A 20,612-nucleotide genomic window follows, 5' to 3' on the forward strand; every position below is an offset into this window, starting at 1 on the left:
AGCGACTCTCATGTTTGTAACCCATTACATTTTATTTTGTGCATGATGTTCTTCTGCAAAGCATTGTATTTCAATATAATCTTAGAACCAGATGAGGTAAAGATCCTTGCAGTGATTTTTGCTATGTTCAGATTATAGGATCAAATAAATGCTAATGTGTTTACTAGAATTATCCCAAAGAGGGGCTGTCAAAGAGATAGGCAGTGAAAGTTTGCAAATCATACCAGAAGCAGCAAGTCAGCTTGAGGAAATATATTTTTTCAACCAGATATGGAAACCTACATTAGAGTTATGAAGAAAAACCTCTATGGTTTAAATTGTAGAGGAAATTAAAAGGAATGTCTGGCTCTGTAGACTATTGCAGAAAATGTATGAAGAAAAAAAAGTTTAGCTAAATAAGATGAGAGCTTATAAGGTATGAGTTTAGACCTGCTTATCGAACTCTGTGTAATGTAGTGATCATTAGAGATATTGCAGTCTAGGCATTGGAATAACACCAGGAAATCTAGGATCAAATCCCTACTCAAGCATGAAGATGATTTAGATCCACCATTGTCTCCAGGTTTAGACATCTTCACAGGTGTATTTTGAGAATGAAATGATTGGGAGATCAGTGTTCCAAGGTCCTTAGAAAAAAGCATAGAATAAAAATAATAAAAATCATGTGCATCTGAACAGTGCTATGCACTGGATTGTTCACAGTCAAGATAAGTTGTGATACGCAGTCTGAGTTTTTTGGCTTAAGAGTGTTATGTGAACCCAGCAATGGTGGTTTGGAAATCATGGTTTAGCATGCTGTACAAACCCACCCAATTACAGTTCTTTTCAGCTGGTTTACTGCAAAGCTGCCAATTCAATGACTAGTGGGAAAAGAAAAATAATTTTCTCCCTGCATTTCAGACTATTTCTGACCCTGCTTCAAAGATGTATTTATTTCTGGCCACCACATTAATAATGTATTACTCCAGCTTTCAAATCTGAAACAGCATCCCTGACCTCGTCTGCAGTGGTGTCTCAGCGTGTATTCAAAGCAGCTGTCCCAGAATAAATATAACCCATCTCTGCATTACACAGAATAGGGCAACATTTCTGGCTCTGATGATGAAGAAGGTCCACTGCTGGTACATGCAGGTTTTCACCTACCCCTTACAAACAAATTAAATTTTCTTGCAAAACCTTGTTAAACTGAAAGCGATTTCTGTAGGATAGGAGTTCTAGTGGGAGGGAGCTAAACTTCCACAATCTACTTTTGTGCCATCATTAAAGCGATACAAATATGTTGGAAAACACATGAACGTGCTTAAATAGAAGACTACAGGAGAGTAGAGCACCTGATTTAGCTAAACACGGGGGAGGCCTTTGACTGATTGATTATGTGCCATCAAGTCATTTTCAATTCCTAGCGACACACAGACTCCCGAGGGTGTGCTCATAGCCACTGTAAATGAGTCCATCTACTTTGCTGCTGGTTGTCTTCTTTCCTTCCACCTTTCCCAGCATTAGAGCCTTTTCCAGAGAGCTGGGTCTTTACATAATATGTCCAAAGTAGGACAATTTGAGCCTGGTCTTTTGAGCCTTGAGTGAGAACTCTGGGTTGATTTGTTCAATGATCCATCGGCTTGTTTTCTTGACCATCCATGGTATTCTCAGGAGTCTTCTCCAACACCAAAATTCACAGGTGTCAACACTCTTCCTATCTTGCTTCTTCAAAGTCCCAGCCATTGAGGATTTGGTTAATTCTTCTTCCAGGACCGGTCAAACACTTTGCAAATTGTTGCCCAAAGTTTCATCCAACGCTGTTCCTTTAAGTGTGGGAGGGCGTGACTGAATGAGATGATGTCATTGTTCGGGATCTTGTGAACCAGGAAAAGGAAGAATGCCGAGGCACCATTTTAAACCGTAGAGGCACTATAGCATCAGTAGCGTCGTGGATGCGAAGTGAAAGCAACCATTGCGGTTTCTGCCGGAAGGTGAAGAGCGCGCGGAGCTGAGTGAACCTGAGGGCATCCTACGGTGGAGCAGCTGCAGAGAGTTAAAAGGAAGAAGGTGCAGCTGGAACGTGGAGTACTTGGAGTACTTGGAGTAATTATCTGGTCTGGGATGGACGGATGGGAAGGCGGATGAAGCGAAGGGAAACTAGAAAACATTGTGGACCGTGCGCCATCCAGTGGAAAATAAGTTCAGTTGGTCTCAGTGAGTTGGAGCCCGGGGTCTGCCTGGGGTAATGGCAGAAATTAGCTGGAACTTAAAAATAAATCTCTCTCGCTTTTTGTAGGGCCAGGCAGGATCAGGGAAAGCAGAATTTCCAATAAATAGTCTGCCGGTTTAATTTATGGGGAAATAGCCCGGTTTGGGTCTTTGAGAAGTGTTATTTATTTTTTAAATGTAGGGTTTTTTTTTTGTAGCTGTGATTAGGCGGTGGCACACCTATCTATTCAAACAAGTACCGTATTGCCAGCAAAGGGTGGTGGTTGTGATCTTTCCGTTATTTGTTAATGATCCTGGCAATGTGGAGACAAAGACGCTCATTATTATTCTAATACCAGTATTGCAGTGGCTGCAAGAGTGTGAAATTGCCTAGTACAGTATTGTTTTATCCATTTACGGGGAGAGGGTTAGTGCACAACAATCCTGCAGTGTAGTTCGATATTATCTAGCCTCTTGGTGCAGTGTGGTTGTTTTTTAAGAAAATGGCTTAAGGGGCTTGACTGGGAAATTGACTTCAGTAGCTATCCTGTTTATTAAAGATTAGAGGGGACTGTAATGTAATATTGTAATTTTCCTTTAAGAGAGCCAGAAGATTTCACTTCCTTCTGGAGGGGGTTGACTGGGTGTCTCCCTTGGCTTTGGAGCTAAGATGATGCAGCACCACGCGGTTCCTCACAAGTTACTTTTATAATGTGTTGTGGTAATGAAGAACTCCTGTGATCGTGTCTGAATCTTTGCTCTATGGCAAAATGGCCTGGAGAGCTGAGTGTAGGGAAGACAGTTAGCTGATATTAACCATGCCTAAAACCCGGCACCTGGGATAAAGTTATGGAGAAAAATGAACCCTTGTAGAAAGTTGCTGTCCACCCAGTGAGGAAAAAAAAAATACAATATTTATCAAATTTATATGGCCACCCATCTCACGAAAGAGTGAATTGGCATTGTACAATAAAACTGTAAAACAGTAATATCAAAAAAATATATAGTCCAGAAAATTTAAAAATTGTGATTAAGGGCTAAGAGAAGGTAGCATATGTCAACAGCAACGGAGCCACCTCAGTACCTCGCTGGTCCCTTGGGGCCCCCAGGCCTGAGGACATAACCAAATTGTTTTTTTTTAATTAAGAATTTTGATTCTAATAGTAAAGTCTAATACAAACTAACTTAAAGAAAGAAAAGAGAATATAGAGAAGGAGTAAAAAGTGCCAGGAAAAAGAAAGGGAAAAAAAGACATAACCAAGTTCTGGAAAATCAACAGGGATGGAGCCAGCCTCACTTTGGGGGGAGGGGAGGATGTTCAAGGCGCACCCCCTGCATCCTGCCAGGCGTAGTTCTCTAGCAGACAGGACCCACACCATACTTCTGCTGGATCTGATGGGACAGGGAGATGTAACTGGGGAGAGGTGGTCCCTCAAATAACCCAGGCCCATGCCATGAAGGACTTTAAAGATCAAAACCAGCACCTTGAATTGGACCTGGAAGCTGACTAACAGCCAGTGCAGCTTGCGGAGCAGAGGTGTAACGTGCTGTTCTAGAAGCACACATAACAGCCCACGCCACTGCATTTTGAACCAGCTGAAGCTTCCAGATACTCTTCAAAGGCAGCTCCATGTGGAGCGCATTACAGTAGTCCAATTGGGAGGTGGCTAGGGCATGAGTGACTATGAGCAGAGCCTCCTGATCTAGGAACAGCTATAACTGGCACACAACTCAAAGCTGTGCAAAGGCCCTCCTAGCCACGTCTGCCACCTGCTCTTTGAGCAGGAGTTGTGAGTCTAGAAGGATCCCCAAACTGTGCACCAGGTCTGTTAGGGGCTATGCAACCCCATCCGGCACCAAAGATGGTGTAGTCGTAGGACCAGCAGGCCCCAAAACGCAAAGCCACTAAGTCTTGCCAGGGTTCAGCCTGTTGTTCCCCATCCAGACCCTCACAGCCTCCAAGCACCAGGATAAGATGTCCATGGTATTGCTTAATTTGCCAGGGGCAGAAATGTATAATTGGGTGTTATCAGCATACTGATGATCCTCACCCCATGGTGATGGATGGTTGGTGCTGGTTATCCCCCCTTCCAGGAAAGCTAAATATTGGGACTGTTTCACATGTACAACTCCTCCATGTGAAGCAGTCCCAATGTGCCTGGGGTATATGCAGCTGCACTTGAGTGAAAGATGTAACTGGCATCAGCTTGGCATAAGGTCTACCTGCAACAGAAGCAGGTTCATGTATGGCAATTAGAAGTTCATAGTGGTTTTTGTAACAAACCTGTCACTATACTTGTACTAGTGGCTGTGATGACTTTTTCTCTGAGTTCTTTGCTGAGCTTTTGCTCAGCATGCTTAAGCATGAGGCAATTTAAGTTTTGAGCATTTTTAAAGTATCCCTTCCTTGGAACTATTCCAGAAGGTCTTCAGAATTTGGTTTATGGAGGGATAGCAGCCCATACTGATTGAAAGGCTTGGATTTTTAAGGTGACCTGGGCTCTTCATAGTCAATGCCATGGCTAATATTGGAACGTTAAGTCTCCAGGAATAGTCTACATCTGTTCTCCTCCAGATACCTTCATACTCAAAGGTAACAAAGGTTCTTCTGTCATATTCTCCTTCCCAAACATTTCCTTGGTGTCTCTTTTAATGGTTCTCTCAACTAACGTTCAGTTAAAGCTCTACAACTTTACCTTTCAGATATTGTTTGTGATTGGATCATACAGAGCCTAAAGAACTTCTAAAGCTGAGAAGACAGAAAATGATGTCTTTGCACAATTTTCACAAGACAGTCCAGAGCCCAGTAATTATCTCTTCTTCCTTGTTGACCCCAGTCTACCTTAAGAAAGGGGGCTTGTGAAGTGAGAGGTTGGAGAAAGCAGATGAGGAGAATAAGGGGTGACAAAGTTGCAGTAGAGTTTCTATTCAGAGCAGAAATATGGACTATAAATCCTGCCTGCTCAAATTTGTTGTGCAACTCTTTGGTTTAGGATAATTTTAGGCCTGAAACCACACACAGCTATTTATTTTTGCTTGCAAGTCCAACTCCTTTATTGTCAGCTGTGCAATGAAGATGAATGGCTTAAATCAGAGAAATGTTGATCTTGCATGTCCGCATCTTGATTTAGAGATTCCGAATCTTAGGAATTATCTTTAGGAAGAGATTGTCTGAACTAACTAAACTGGTAGATCATGCTAATGGCTAATGTTTCTTCTTGCAGTATTATTTTACTCTATCTAGGTTAAAGAAAAATCATAAAAATTGTGTAAAATTGATTTTCCCCTTTAAGTTGTAAGGCTAGAAATTTCATATTCTCTCTTTTAAAACAGGTTATTCCATATGCTGGGACACTAATTGATGGTCTTTCACCTGGAGATCTTGTAGTAATAAGTGGATTTGTTCCTGAAGGTTCAGAGAGGTAAAATTGAAAATGTATGTTTTATTAAAAGCTATTATGTAAGGATGTTGCAGGCAAACACAATATATATTTGTTCATTTATTGAAATGGTTGAATCTTTCTTTTGTGAAATGAAGGCTTTTGAGAAATATTGTAACTTATTGAATGTTTCCCTACAATAATAATGATTAATTCATATTGGATCACAGATTTGCTGATGAAAGTGTTTACATTATTTTGTTAAACCAGTCCACAAACTTATATTTGCTTGGACAAAGTAATTGATTTTAGTATTCAAGAAACCATGTTACACTGTTGGATAAGAAATACAAATATGAAAAGAAATAAGCAACACTTACACAATGTTTCTAAGATAAGTCTACTTGTAATAACTTTTCAAAATTGGAATGAATTTTGGAATGAATGCTGCTGGTGATCTTGCTCTAAGTTCATATAACAGGGATGGAATATGGAGGTGGTAGCTGTAAGGTTCTCCAGTTTTAGAGATTGTTTGCTGCTTCAGCAAGGGTTGCATTGATTCCAATGTGTTTGAATTTACTAGGTTCCAGGTAGACTTTCAGTGTGGCAACAGTACAAAACCTCGTGCTGATGTAGCCTTTCATTTCAACCCTCGGTTCAAAAGATCCGGTTGCATAGTATGCAATACCTTGCAGAGAGAAAGATGGGGTACAGAAGAGATCACTTATGAGATGCCTTTCGAAAAAACAAAGCCTTTTGAGATAGTTTTTATGGTCCGCCATGATAAGTTCCAGGTAAATTGCTAGGATTTAATTATTTAATTTAATCAGCCAGTTAGCAATACTACTAGTTCTGTACAACTACAACTATATAATGAACTCCCATGGGTTTCAACAGGTTAAATTTAAGTTTAGGCTTAAGTCACTTTAATTTCACTGGGGGTACTAACTGGTTAATTTTATCTAAATGTTATCTTCTTGATTAGATAATTTCTGGATCAGTGCTTTTGATATTGCATTTATTTAGCTTATATATCCCACATTTCTGCTTAATAACTTGCAAGATACCTAACAAAAAAAAAATATTCAAATCAATTTAATCCAACATACTTGAAATGTAATTAAATCACTATCAACAAAACAGGAAACAAAAATCAAAGACCTGCACCTCACTCCACAACTCAGCAATCAAATCCCACTTACACATCAGACATCTTTGCCTGCTTATGGAAGGAGAAAAAGTTTCTTACTGTTTTTTAAAGTTTGAACTGATATGGTGGTGGATGTGAGTAAAAAGGGTGGAGGTCATGGTGTTCTGGGGTTGTAAACATGTATAGAAGGTTTTCGGTTTTTAAAGAGTACAGCACAGAGGATCCATGTAGGAATAATGTAGTTCAGAATGAATGGCACTCTGTGTATGACTTCTAGATGGATGTGGATAGAAAAGAAGGGCATTTTCTTCCCTGCAAGTACCCACTTCTCCCATCTTGCACTCTGAAAACTACTGGTTGATGTTGTGTTTAATATGCTGTTCGTAATACATCAGATGTGGTCTTAATGCAGGGCTGGGCAAGATTCAGCCTTGTACGATCTTTGGCATTTTATTAGAACCTTGAAATCCAGCTGCTAGAGATTGGTGCAAAGACACACCCTTAATTCACACATAACTCTAAACTAGGAGTGGACAGGCTGCACATGGCTCCAGCCTTCCATCTGTGATCCCCAGAGTCTCTCAAAGGTAGTGAACACTTCAGACCTTTGTTGTTGGATTGAAAACGGGTGCTTCGAGTCTTGCAGAGGCAAGTGATTGTTTCAATCTTTGAAGATATAAAGCCTTCCCCTAAAAATTTGAATCCCCCCAAAGAGTTGGATTGATGTTTCCCCCCCTCTGGGTTGGCAGAGTTTTTCCTGTAAGGCTCAAATCATCACTTGTTCCTATTATTCTGTCATGCTAAAAAATAGATCTGAAAAGTTTGGCCATACCCACTCCAGTGTCAGTGTAGCATCACCAGCCACACCCATTGTGGCCTTCATGTTGGGCAGAAGGAATGAAGTGCAACCTTCAAACAAAGGGTTGCTTACCTCAGCTCTAAAACATAGTTTGCTAAACAATAGCTATGTTAATTATTGTAAAGGATAAAAAGCTACTTTTTATAAAATGCCTTAAAATGTGTTTGGGTAATTTAGAAATAATTTGCTATCTAAACTTTATGATTATCAGTGCTTCTGTATAAAAATATCCATATTTTAAATGGCTGCTTTTCACAGGTGTCAGTTAATGGAAAGCATTTGTTGCTGTATAAGCATAGAATTAATCTGGAAAAAATTGACACGCTTGCGATATCTGGAAAAGTGAAAGTTACAGTGATTGGATTTGTTTCTAATAAGGTGGGTTATTACAAGAAACGGTCCGTTATTTTGGGATTGCTCTAAATATAAGACATAAAATACTTGTTTTCTTTCTTATAACATTCTGCTGATATGCAAGGTATAAATTCATGGCATGAATAGAATGGATTAAACCATTCACTTTATTCACAAATAGAAACACCCTAAATCCTCCCAAACAGAAGATTCTCCCTAAAGTAGTTTGAATGGGAATAATCTCTAAACATAATGCACTCTGTGTGTGTGTGTGTGTCTGTACAGACATATAGACACACAGGGAATGTGCAAGACTAATCAAGGGGAGAGTTTCATTTTCAGGAAGAGGCTGGCTATAAGAAATGCTCCAAAAACCTAGTAATAATTCTATCGGACCAACTCAGGTTCACAAAACAATACAAGTTTTGAATTGTCTAACACTGTTTACCCAAAGCTGGTAGCCAAAGTTAAGTTTTATCAAAGTGAAATAGGTAGTCCTTGTTTAGCGACTGACTTGGACAACAACTGTTTGCAGTTATGATAGTGATGAAAAAGTAACTTTGTGACCAATGTGTGCATTTACAACCTTCACAGCATCTCTCTCTCTGTCACATGTTCACCATTACAGTCAGTTACTATGGTATTGTGTTGTCCTGTGCCTGGCCCATTCTTTTTTTCCATTTTTTGCCCCCTTGCAGGGGAGAGAGATTACTTAAACTATCTCTTCCTGAGCTGCTGTTCTCTCCAGTGCAGCGCTTCCCCAAAAGGTGCTAACTACAACTTAACAAGCTCAGCTGTGTGACCTTAATTAGTTGATTAGAACCCTCCCACTGCTTGACAAGACCCTGATCAGTTTCACACTGAAGGCTTTTGTTTGCCTCCTAAGCAGCTGGCAGTTGCAAGCACACTAGGCAAACAGCTGGTGCTAGTGCATTCCTTTCAATGTATTCTCCACTGTGTGCCTGCTTACTCTCTTGTAATCCCTTCCTCTCCAATGAATGTAAACACAAACATTAATTCCCTTCTTGCTAATTATCCTAGCAGCAGGATGAGCATTCCAAGGGCAGGGGAGTGGGGAAAAAGGGCTATGAGGTTCGCCCTTTTACCTAGCTTCCTCGTGAGTTGAGTTCTGGAAACTTCCCTGCTGTTTGGGCTCACCTAGCTGATGCTGTAAAGCAAAGAAAAGCTGAAGTAAAATTGTAAGCACAGTCGCTGTCACATGATTTTTACTTAGCAACCGCATTGCTTAATGGCCAAGTCACCAGAACCAATTGAGGTCGCTAAACAAGGACTATTCAGAGATCACAATTCATGTCAATGTCTTTTATTTAATAAGTTATGTTGATCAAGATTCTCAAGCATCCATAAACACAGGAAATGTATTCTTTGCTTAAAGTTGCAGTTCTGTTATTTTATATTTAAAACTGTCTCTTTTTTTGTACAGGAAGATGTACCTGATAGCTCACAGTTTGTAAGTATCTTTCTAAATACAAATGCTAGAACATGTTATAGAATGAACTTGAACATAAAGGAACACCAACTTTTTTTGTCATCTCAATGTAAACTTTTTCATTCCAAAGATGCACATGGGAAGGACTAGGGCATACCTGATTTATGATTTGTCATTCCTCTGACAAGGCTCAGTGACTAGATTCAAAATTCTGCTAAACCGTGGTGTATTAAATAAATCATACTGCATGCTGTATAAACTAAACCAGCACTGTTTAACAAACAGCAGTAACTGCATTCAGATTGTCCTTCAGGAAAGTTTTTTCTGATAGTTTTCTGCAATTATCATTTGCTATGGTCATATTAGAATTCCTTGGAGTAAACACATAGAATTGTGACCTCAAAGATCGTCTAGTCATCTGCTTGGTGAAGGGTCTGTCAAATCTCTGTTTGAAGTCCTCCAAGTGAAGGAGAACATACCACTTCCGGAGGCAACCTATTGCACCACTTGACAGTTCTTATCATCAGGATATTCCTCCTAATATCTAACCTGAATCTATTTCCTTGTAGTTTCAAGGCGCTGGGTCTTGAAACTGGGTAGAGAACAGATTTACTCTCTCTTTCGTATAACAGCTGTTTAGATAGACTGTTATCATATTTTCCCTTACTCTTCTTTTGTGCTAAACATATGCAGTTCCTTTAATTCTTGCTGAAAGGACTTGGTTTTCAGTTCCCTCACCATCTTTGAGGCCCTCCTTTAAACTTGTTCCAAGACTTGTTTGCTAACGTCCTTTTGAAACTGTGGTGCCCAGAACTGGACACAGTGCTCTGTGTGTGATCTGACCAAAGAAGAGTAGAGTAGGACCATCATAGACCTGGGCCTTTCATTTTTTTCTACCTGGGTGCAGGACTTTATATTTCTCTGTTAAATTTTATCCTGTGCATTTCAACCCACTGTTCAAGCCTGTCAAGATCTTTTTGAATCTTCTCTTAACCGTTTCTGTTTTTTTTTACAACTGTGTATCTGATAATCATCAACTCCCTTCATCTAGATCATTAATGAAAAAGTTGAACAGCACAGGACCCAGGAAAGGGCCTTCTGGCAATACCACTTTCCAAGCTAATGTGGAGCCATTTATGAATATTCTCATTTATTTTTTATTTTTTTTTAAATTTATTATTAAATTTGTATGCCGCCCATCTCCCCCAACGGGTGACTCTGGGCGGCCCACAATTAAAAATCAAAAGCCCATAAACAATTAAAATACCCCATAAATAATTAAATTAGTCTTGATGTGGTCATTTGGCCAATTACAAATCCATCTAACAGTTGCATCATCTAATTTGTGTTTTACTATTTCATTAATGATGACATAATGAGAGACTTTGTGTAGTGCTTTATTGAGGTCAGGGTATATTATGTCCATAGCTTCCCCTTCTATTTAGCTAGGAGTTCCGTTGAAAAAGGAGATAAGCTTAATATGATATAATTTGTTTATGATAGACCATGTATGCTCTTGATAAATTGTTGCTTTCCTATCCAAACATTCACAAACATGCCATCTATTGAGCAAGGTCCTTAAACAGATTATTGCAGATGTCAGATTGAGAGGTCTGTAGTATCCTGTATTCTTTTTGCATATAGGGACAACATTTGCTCTCCTCCAACCTTCTGGGGCTTCACCGGCCCTTCAGTTCTCAAATATTACAGTTCTGCAAATGCCTCTGCTAGTTCTTTCAGTACCGTAAGATGTGAACCAGGGATTTTCAAACTTTTCAGGCCATGGAGCCTGTTAGTGAAGAAGAAAAATCCGGAATCCCTGATCAAGAGACAGAAAATTTCTAGTGATAGAAAATTGGCTGTCATCAAGAGAATTTTTGTTGTTGTTGTTGCCCTTAGTTTCTCACGGAACCCTATCAAGTTTTTGGGGAACCCTAGGGTTTTGTGGAACACAGTTTGAAAAACCCTGATGTAAACCATCTGGCCTGGTTGAATTAATTTAAAATAGGTTAGAGATATTTTTTCCTTCCCTTGTCTATCATGAGCTACAGCTCATTTTCCCCATTCTTTTATTAATTAATACAAAAAACAACCCTCCCCCCACATAATTATAAAAGAAGGAAAAGAAGAAAGCTAAAAGAAGAAACAAAAACACACAGTGGATATATTCATAGACATATATACATATATAAAGTTGTACAGTAGACATTTCTGTGAATGGAAACTATAATTCGTTGGAACAATCCATAGCTAATCTATATTGATAAGTCATTGATTCATAAATTGCTGGTACTGAATAGTTGGAGCCATATGTTTGACTTTCCAATACTCAATAATAAAGGTTTTAGCTGTAAGTAAGGTACAGAAAATCCTCTTTCTTTGTCCAGATGTGAACTCCCATGTGATAGGAATAAATTTCAAAAGAATATAAACAACTGAAAATATTGAACCTCAAAGTTGAGTGCGTGCAATAACTTCTTTCCCAATTATTGGACACTGTAGAAACATATATTTAAATAAAGCATTAATTTCACTGCATCTCCAATAACGTAGTCATTTACTCGGGCCTTTTATATATAAATGCAATGACATCGTTTCTGAAATATCTAAAATCTATTGAAGTTTTAATTAGTTGAGTAAAACATGCCAACAAAAAAAAAGCAAAACATTAATTTTAAGAATTCATTTTAATAATGTTTAATGTTTAATGTTGACTTTTATATTTTTAAATGCTTGTTTTATATATGTGTTGTTTTTTTACTTGATTATTGTATGCCACCCAGAGTCACTTCTAGTGAGGTGGGTGGCTATATAAACTTGATTAATAAAATAAAATAAAAAACAGTAAGGAAAAGTATACATATACATACAAAAATGATGGTTATAAAAAGATTTTAAAAAGTTTTTTTTTAAAGCAAAACAAAGAAAAATGATAAAATAGTACACATCCTCGTTTAGTGACTGCCTCGTACAGCAACTGTTCACCATTAGGATGGTGATGAAGAAGTAGCTTGGCGACCAATCCTTGCATTTACAACCTTTGCAGGTCTGTAAAGCAAAGGAAAGCTGAAGTAGGATTGTGAAAGCACAATTGTGGTTTCACGTAGTGACTGCTTTATTTAATGACCAAGTTGCTGGTCCCAATTGTGATCACTAAACAAGGACTACCTGTATTTAAAAAGGGCATTTTGGTAGCCCCCCTGAGCTACAGCTCTTGTCTTCTGCTAGTGGCATAACAGTTGCCAAGTAGGGTTTTATTTTTCTTCAGACGTAAAATATGAGTTGTCTTCCTTTCTTGCCATCATCCTGTACTATTACATACCATGTTATATATAATGTGAATGACCAGGATATGTCTTTATAAACTCTCATGTCAGCCTTCCCTAATCTGGTGTCCTCCATACAGGTAGTCCTCATTTAATGAACATTCATTTGACAATGGCCAGAGGCCTTGGGAAAAGTGCTTTATGACCCCTGTGGTCACATGATTGTGATTTGTGACCTTTTAATGATGGTCATTATGTGAATCACTGTGGTCGTTAAGTGAATCACATGGTCGTTAAGCAAATTACGGCAAAAAACATCCATTGGGGAAACTGGATTCACTTTAAACCATGTGATTTGCTTAACAGCCACAGTGATTCGCTTAATGACCATTGTAAAAAAGGTAATAAAATCAGCTCCAATTCGCTTAATGACCAAGTCACTTAATGACCTAAATTCCAGTCTCTATTGTGGTCAGATGGTGAGGACTACCTGTATTGAACCAACTTCAAATCCTGAAACGTATTTGAAAGAGAATTGGTTAAAATATGAATAGGGGATCAATTTGAGAGAGACTGACTGAAGATCAGTCTTCAGCAATCACAATGTGATTTTCTGGATTTTTTCCCCCATTTTGTCTCTCATAGTTGAGGTATACCTATGATGAAAATTACAGGCCTCTCTCATCTTAAGTGGGAGAACTTGCACAATTGGTGGCTGACTAAATACTTTTTTGCCCCACTGTAAATGATTAGTAATTGTGAATAACGTTGCACAAGTCATTTTTAATTTTTTCCTTAATGATTATTACCTTGTCTTAGTTTTAATTATTATATGCCTCAAGTGGTATGTAAGTATTAGAAAACCAAGATATCTGATTTATATAAAGAAATTGCAGCTTATTAATTTTTGGTATAGGTAACTCTGCAGGATTTCATTTTCAGGTAATTCCTTACACAACACAACTTAATTATTCTGTTGAGCCTGGACGAACAATTGTTATTAAAGGAGAAGTTAAAGAAAAAGCAAACGGGTTAGTACATTAGAATATTGTTTGTAACTTTTGGATATTTTACATGCTGATATTGTTTTAATGGAGGTGTTTGTAATAGATTCCTAACACAACTCAAAACTTCTAGAAAGAAACCTTACTGAATTCACAAGAAACCCTATTAATCCCCATGCATATGTCTTTAAGAGACATGCAATTTCCTACCACCCTCAAATTTTGAACTATGGCAATGTTAGAGAATGGCCACAAACATCCACTTATCTGCCGAAGAGCAAAGTTTTACAACCAATTTAGTTTATACAAAGAGATGAAAGAGCTAGAGATGCAGAAGGTGAAAGAGCAACATTGCCCATTGGCCTTTTCAGCAGTGATTTTCCAAAATGGTAAGTTTCTCCCAGATCAGTCTGGTTCTCCATGCTGATTGTATTTGCCTGACCCAGATGTTTGCATGTTAGTTATCCTTGACTTTGGATACTTAAAGCTTTCAATAAACTCGCCGTCTCCCTACCCTCTACCTTCTCCAATTGATTCACATGTGATTTGGCTACGGTAATGTAGACAGGGAGATGATCTTGATGGAAATATGCAAGAACCATTAATTAGGCAGAGGGGACTGAAGCATTCTTTAAATCTCGAGAAACAAGATAATATTCATCCTCCCTGATCACTGAAGTATAAGAAGGAAGGGAGGTATAGCACAGACTTGCAAGATTCTGTTATTATAGCCTATCTCAATAAAGTATAGTTTTAGTCTTCCTTAGAGTTGATTTTCTGGCCTGGTTTACCTAAGTGGGCCTGACAGATACTAGCCTTGTGTCATCTGTTCAGTGCACTCTGTGTAATTCCCACCTGCTAACTGTTGTAAACAGCTATGCATTCAGTATAGATGTCTACAACAGAAGACGATTCTAGCTCATAATAGCCCTAGCTTACATGGAAGCTAACAGAGTTGGAATCAAGAATTATCTGGCAGGCTGAGCTTTCTAGAAATGGACACAGCTATTGCCTATTCTATTAACCTACATTCTGAATCAGGGGCAAGCTAGTTGAATTGTGGGCTGAAGGCAATTGATGCTGTGACTTTTCTCCTGAGAAGGTTCATGAGCTATATGTGTCCAACACCAAGGCAATCTATCCAACAAGACTAGCACTGAAGCTTAAACTTGAAACTAGGTTAAATATCCATGTCACCAGAAAAGTGGTAGTGAAGATTGACATGGAATGTAATATGGCAGGAAAGTCATGAAAATAGAGCTCTATCCTAGTTGAAGGCAAGGAACAAATTGGAAGGAAGGCTAGGGGAAGCTGCAGAGCTGAACACAATAGTGGACACTAAGTTGGAGAAAAGATGACCTAAGGCTACATAACTAATGTCATCATTTTTATTTGCAGGTTTGCAATTAACCTTAAACCCAGTGAATCAAATGATATTGCTCTTCATTTGAATCCCCGAATAAAAGATAATGTTTTTGTGAGAAATTCTTATCTGTTCAATAGCTGGGGAGAAGAAGAAAGATCTATTGCTTATTTTCCTTTCAGTCCAGGAATGTACTTTGAGGTAGGAACTAAACAAGATTACTGATCTGTATATTGCCTATTAATGTTTTACATTTTAACCAAAATTGTTTGTTTATATCTGTTGTACACTACCTGAAGTCACAATGACTGAGTTGGGTGACCATATAAATAAATAAATAGTATTAATAATTCATACATTTGCTTGGGATCAAAGGTGAAGCTGGAGGAGGGGATCAGCTACTGTGAAATGTATGGAAAACCATGTGTTGTACCCAGTCATTTATTTATTAAATTTATATGCCACCCATTTCCCCCAGAGGGTGATTCTGGGTGGCTTACAATTAAAAACCAAAAGAATAAAAACAATAAAAATATAAATACCCCCTGACTAAAACACAAATAACAAATCTATAAAAACAATATACAAATCAAGAAGATGGGGGAAGCAGCATCAATCATCCCACGAGCCAGCTCCAGCAATGCGAGCCCCCATCAGGCCCCCAGGCCATCCAGCACAGCCATGTTTTTATACCTTTTTGGAAGGCCAGGAGAGGAGGCAGCTTGCACCTCAGCTGGCAAGCTGTTACACAGGGCAGGGGCCACGGGAGAAAAGGGTCTTCCTAGACCCTGCCAGCTGAAATTCCTTGACTGGTGGGGTCCGCAACATGCCCCTTCTGCGGGACCAAGTGGGGCAGGCAGATATAACAGGTGAGATGGCTCCTCAGATAACCTGGTCCTGTGCCATGAATGGCTTTAAAGGTGACAACCAACACCTTGAATTGGACCCGGAAGCAAAACAGCAACCAATGCAGCTTGCATAACTGAGGTGTTATATGTGTCACCCTAGGGTATTCAAGATTGTGCCGCTGCATTTTGTGCCAGCTGTAGCTTTCAAATACTCTTCAAGGGTAGTCCCACGTAGAGCACATTGCAGTAATCCAAAAAGGGCATGAGTGACTGCGTGGAGGGCCTCCTGATCCAGGAAGGGGCGTAACTGATGCACAACATGAAGGCCCTCCTAGCCGCAACTGCCACCTGCTCTTCAAACAGGAGGCGTGAGTCTAGGAGGACCTCCATATTATGCATCAGGTCTGTCTGGGGTAGTGCAACCCCATTAGAACCAGAGATGAGAAGCTCCTAGATCATGAGGCTCCCCATATCCACAGCCACACTGTCTTACCAGGGTTCAGTTGAAGCCGGTTGTCCCCCATCCGGGCCCCTGCAGCCTCCAGGCACTGCGAAAGGGTAGACACAGCATCACTTAAGTCACCTGGAGATATATAGTTGAGTATCATCAGCATACTGATGATACCTCATCCCATGGTGCCAGATGATCTCACTCAGTGGTTTCATGTAGATGTTAAATAGGAGAGGTGAGAGCACTGAACCCTGAGGCTTTGCCTCACAAAGTATGGGCTGTGGGCTGGATCTCTATCCCTATCAACACCGATTGGTGTTGGCCTTTGAGGAAAGAGCTGAACCAGCACAAAACTCTGCTGCCCAGTCCCAACTCCCGCAACCGACCCACAAGGATACCATGGTTGATGGTATTGAAAGCTGCTGAGAGGTCAAGAAGAGTGAGGATGGACGCACTACCCCCATCCCACTCTCCCCAGAGATCATCTAAAAGTGCAATCAATGATGTTTCTGTCCCATAACCGGGCCTGAAACCTGACTGAAAGGGGTCCAGATAATCCATTTCCTCCAGGATCCTCTGAAGCTGTCGTGTGACCACCTTTTCCACAACCTTACCCAAAAAGGTGGGAAACTGGACAAAAATTGTCCAGAAGGGTGGGGTCCAGCAATATACCTTCTACCGTATATAGTTCTTTGATGTATAGAAACTGGTAACTATGTAGAAACAAGCTGATATTCAGACATTTGCATTACATTTTTCCTTTTCCAGATTTGAAGGCTGACAACAGAAAGAACTATTAACTATTTGTAGCTTCAATATTGCAATCCATTGTATTGTAAAAAACCCACTATTTTAGGGGATATATTTAGAAAATCAACTTAAGCGTTATAAAAAAAATGTTGGATGTACTGAAATAGACTACTTGATAGAGGATTCTTGAAAGATCAATCTTAATTCTAATCTAGTGGTATTTTGTATTCTTTCCTTTCCAAAGGTAGTCTTGTCTAAAGTGCCCTATAAGTTGACTATATTGCTATTGACATTATCCTTCTGAATTTCAGCTGATAATTATCTGCAAAAATCATGAATATAATGTTGCTATCAATGGCATGCATATCCTAGAGTACAAACATCGATTTAAGCAGCTTGACAAGATCCGTATACTGGAAGTCTTCGGGGATGTTCAACTGCTAGATGTAAGATGCTGGTAGTTGTGCAGTACCTATGTTTTATTAATTGCTTTCAGAGAATCATCTTGATCTAACAGCAAAAGAGAAGATTGCAGAAATCCCTCTGCATGTGACCACTTAAATTAACTGAAGTAATATAGGTAATAACTAACCATAAAAATGTTCTAACAAATTATAGTTTACTAACTACTGAGATTGTGCCTAAGTTTAAGTGACATATTTGAAGAACACTTCTATGTGCTTTTATGACATACATTCTAGTGTTCATAGCAAAAGGCTTGATGGATTCTTAAGGTGTATACCCATTAAATTTGTTATAAAGGTTATGAAATTTTTGATTAACACTATTATCTTTAAAGTATATTCTGATACTACAGCTGAAAAATACTGTTAGAGGCACCAGTATTAGATTGCAATCCAGTACACATGTAATTGGAAAGAAACTCTATTGAACTCAGTCAGGATTGCCTCATCAGTCTTCCAAGTGTATTTCTGTGTAATATACATGTTTACATTCTGACTGTTTACCTATGCAGTTGTTTTTTGTCTCTCACTGTCTAGCATTTTTAAATGTTACCAAAAATATCTGTAAACAGTTCTGATGTGCTCAGAATCAATTATAAATTTCAGCTGAGCTTTATGGAGAATGTATGGCTTTCCAACCTAAAATTAAAATTCTGAAAGTGCAAAGCAATGTGGAATCTTCCATTAAACAAACTAATGGTCTCCTTAAAGTACTTTGGTGTGAATAACAGGAAGAATTGATGGCCAAGATGAAATCAGTTCTTCAGCTTCAACTAGGACATATCAGTTTCTAGATGGGGAAATAAGAAAGTTGAATTTGTTCCCTCACTTCTAAATTAATGTATAGATGTGGTAAAGAAAGTTTTTCTTTGTGGCCCAGTAAAATGATATGAAATTACAACTTAATACAGTATAATAAGTGAGTGGAATGCAACCTTTTAAAAACTGTATATGAAAGATATGTCAATGCAGAGAGGTTACACTTGAAAATCTGGTACATTTTAATTAAAATCCCTTTAGCATAAATATTGAGCAAAATGGTCAAATATATTTGTGAAAGAACACTATGTAACAAAGAGTTGGAAAAAGGTCATGTTCTCTTGGTCCTTGCAAGTCTTAACCTCTAAAACCAGAAGAGCTGATGGGATTAAAAGTAGCTCTGTAGTGGTTCTCCAAGAATAACTTCAAGCTGCTGAATGGTCTTTTGGCACTGATGCTCTACTTCTTCACATTCATCTGCCAAGGAGGCAAAAAAGAAATAAACAATTTAGGGTTCTGTCCTTCTGTATCTTTTCTCTCCCACCCTCCATGCTCATGCCTTCTAGAGATTTTTTTTTAGCTGCCTTTCAATTTTTTGTATGTTGTTTGCAAATGCACATTACCACTCAGGGTGAGGAAGCTTATACCTTTTCAAATAAATGTCTTAAAATATATGTATCATTGATATTATAAATTAATCTTGAAATTAAACTTGGAACAGATGAGGAACCTCCAAGGAAACTTTCATAGTAGGCTCCAAAGCAGGTGTTTTGAGAAAAAGCAATAACCAGCACCATATTGCAAGGCATATAGCTCAAAGCTATTCCAAAATTGATAAATTAGACATTTAGCTCTGCCCAAGGAGGGAATCAACTCTCTCAAGTTGCAGAAAACATTAAAAATAGTTGGGGTTCCACCCATGCTTAATTACAGATTTAATTTTAGAGGTTCCCCAATCTAGTATTGGAGCAACTCAGCACACAGAGAAAGTGTGTGTACATATATACACACAGGGTACACCAAAACTCAAGATGCCATAGACAATTATATAAATTGCATTTAACTGTTTGAATTCATTGCCATTTTCTTCTAAATACTTCCTTACTTGTTTGACCCATGATTTTGAGCGTTCCTAACTACAGTAACATTTTCTCTGGAAAAAAAATGTATTGTGATCGGCTTGGCTTTTGGTGCACCCTGTATATTAGTGCTGAAAACACTCCACAGAAAAAGTTCTCCTTGTGAGAAAAATACACATCCTGTAAAGAATCTGTTCTTGACTATTTTAGACCCAAGGCTAGAAGTGCCCGTAGAACCTAACAATATAGTTTAGTGTGTGGGTACCAAGCAGCCTGAAGTCCAGCAGTTTTCTACAGGGATAGGATACTTCAGTGTTTCTCAACCGTGGCAACTTTAAGATGGGTGGACTTCAACTCCCAGAATCTGAGAGTTGAAGTCCACCCATCTTAAAGTTGTCACGGTTGAGAAACACTGGGATACTTTGTCCCAAAAGAAAGGTGGAACTGCAAGATAGCCATACTTTATTAAAAGTAGTTTTATGGAGAAAAAGTAATTCAATGCAAGAACAACATGCAATACATTACCTTCCATAAGCTCAGCTAAGAAAGGAATGGATTCTGGTAATAGCACCATATAATTCTCTCTTATTTTTTCAGCAAGCTCTAACACAGCCAACAAGGCAGCAAATCGAACCTAAACAAAAGAAAGGCACTAGGTCACTGCATTCAGAACGGCCCAATGCCTTGCTGCCTCCCCAGCAACATTTGGGCACAATCACAAAATTCCAGTTTTTTAAAGACTGTCCCCCAACGCTTTGCTCTGCTATATATTAAAGCATGTTATTTTCCTTTCCAAAGAATGAGCATCACATTCTTAAACACAGACTAAAGCAGATCTTGACAAGCTTGCCATTGTCTTGTCTTGAGAACTTGACAGGTCTGCCATTTACCTTGGGTGAGGCATGCCTCATCTTCAGCAAAACCTGATAGTTCAGCGGCTTCCACAGAGAGTCATCTGCCATTGCGACTGCAAACTGAGCTAGGCATGGAATCAAATGTGCCGTCACTCTCTCCTGGAATTTCGCTTCTCCTCCAAGCATGTTTTCCAGCTACATAGAAAAAATAAAATCACTTGCATGCTAAGAGGAAAATGAAACCTTTTCATTTCAACCAACGTTGGGCTAGTTAGCTGACCAAATTCTTTACTGCTTACTTAAAACAATTTTATGCTGGAACTTTTAGAATAGCTTCTTTTCTTTTTCTTATCTATCCTTTGATTCTTTATACTTTTATTGTATTTAAAAATTC

At 38.8% G+C, this 20,612-nt stretch overlaps 2 protein-coding genes across 10 annotated transcripts in view; one reads left to right on the forward strand and one right to left on the reverse strand.

Annotated features, from left to right (window-relative positions):
* Positions 1 to 1,861: 1,861 nt before the first annotated feature.
* Positions 1,862 to 18,510, forward strand: LGALS8 (galectin 8). 7 transcript variants are annotated; one of them, XM_088143854.1, is made up of 10 exons: positions 1,862 to 2,082; positions 4,610 to 4,780; positions 4,891 to 4,993; positions 5,521 to 5,609; positions 6,151 to 6,361; positions 7,835 to 7,954; positions 9,375 to 9,401; positions 13,589 to 13,677; positions 15,049 to 15,214; positions 17,374 to 18,510. In XM_088143854.1, exons 3-10 carry the CDS (start codon positions 4,952 to 4,954, stop codon positions 17,521 to 17,523), a joined length of 894 nt encoding a protein of 297 aa, XP_087999980.1. In that variant the 5' UTR covers positions 1,862 to 2,082; positions 4,610 to 4,780; positions 4,891 to 4,951; the 3' UTR covers positions 17,524 to 18,510. The 7 variants fall into 7 exon arrangements, with proteins under 7 accessions (XP_087999980.1, XP_015744724.1, XP_007435090.1 ...); XM_015889238.3 differs by having other exon boundaries at positions 4,678 to 4,780; XM_007435028.4 differs by having other exon boundaries at positions 1,862 to 2,073; positions 4,678 to 4,780.
* The window catches only part of HEATR1 (HEAT repeat containing 1), a 47,275-nt gene continuing 45,164 nt past the window's right edge, over positions 18,502 to 20,612 (reverse strand). For 2 of the 3 annotated variants that reach the window (XM_088143822.1, XM_088143832.1), the window contains 2 exons: positions 20,255 to 20,413; positions 18,502 to 19,998 (listed from right to left, as the gene is read on the reverse strand). In XM_088143822.1, coding sequence (XP_087999948.1) covers positions 19,699 to 19,998; positions 20,255 to 20,413 — 459 coding nt within the window. In that variant the 3' untranslated portion in view covers positions 18,502 to 19,698. The remainder of the gene's footprint in view (positions 19,999 to 20,254; positions 20,414 to 20,612) is intronic. The other variant, XM_007435031.4, reaches the window with a different exon arrangement.

The sequence above is a fragment of the Python bivittatus genome, unplaced genomic scaffold (assembly GCF_059951505.1).
Source record: "Python bivittatus isolate LINGU-HERP-01145 unplaced genomic scaffold, Pbiv_v1 ctg000020_np1212, whole genome shotgun sequence".
NCBI classification, from domain to species: Eukaryota; Metazoa; Chordata; class Lepidosauria; order Squamata; family Pythonidae; genus Python; species Python bivittatus.

Coding starts and splice junctions, on each gene's coding strand:
- LGALS8 (XM_088143854.1), top strand. CDS start 4,952: ATGATGTCTTTGCACAATTTTCACAAGACAGTCCAGAGCCCA. Junction 6,362..7,834: donor TCCGCCATGATAAGTTCCAG/GTAAATTGCTAG, acceptor TGCTTTTCACAG/GTGTCAGTTAATGGAAAGCA. Junction 13,678..15,048: donor GTTAAAGAAAAAGCAAACGG/GTTAGTACATTA, acceptor TTTTATTTGCAG/GTTTGCAATTAACCTTAAAC.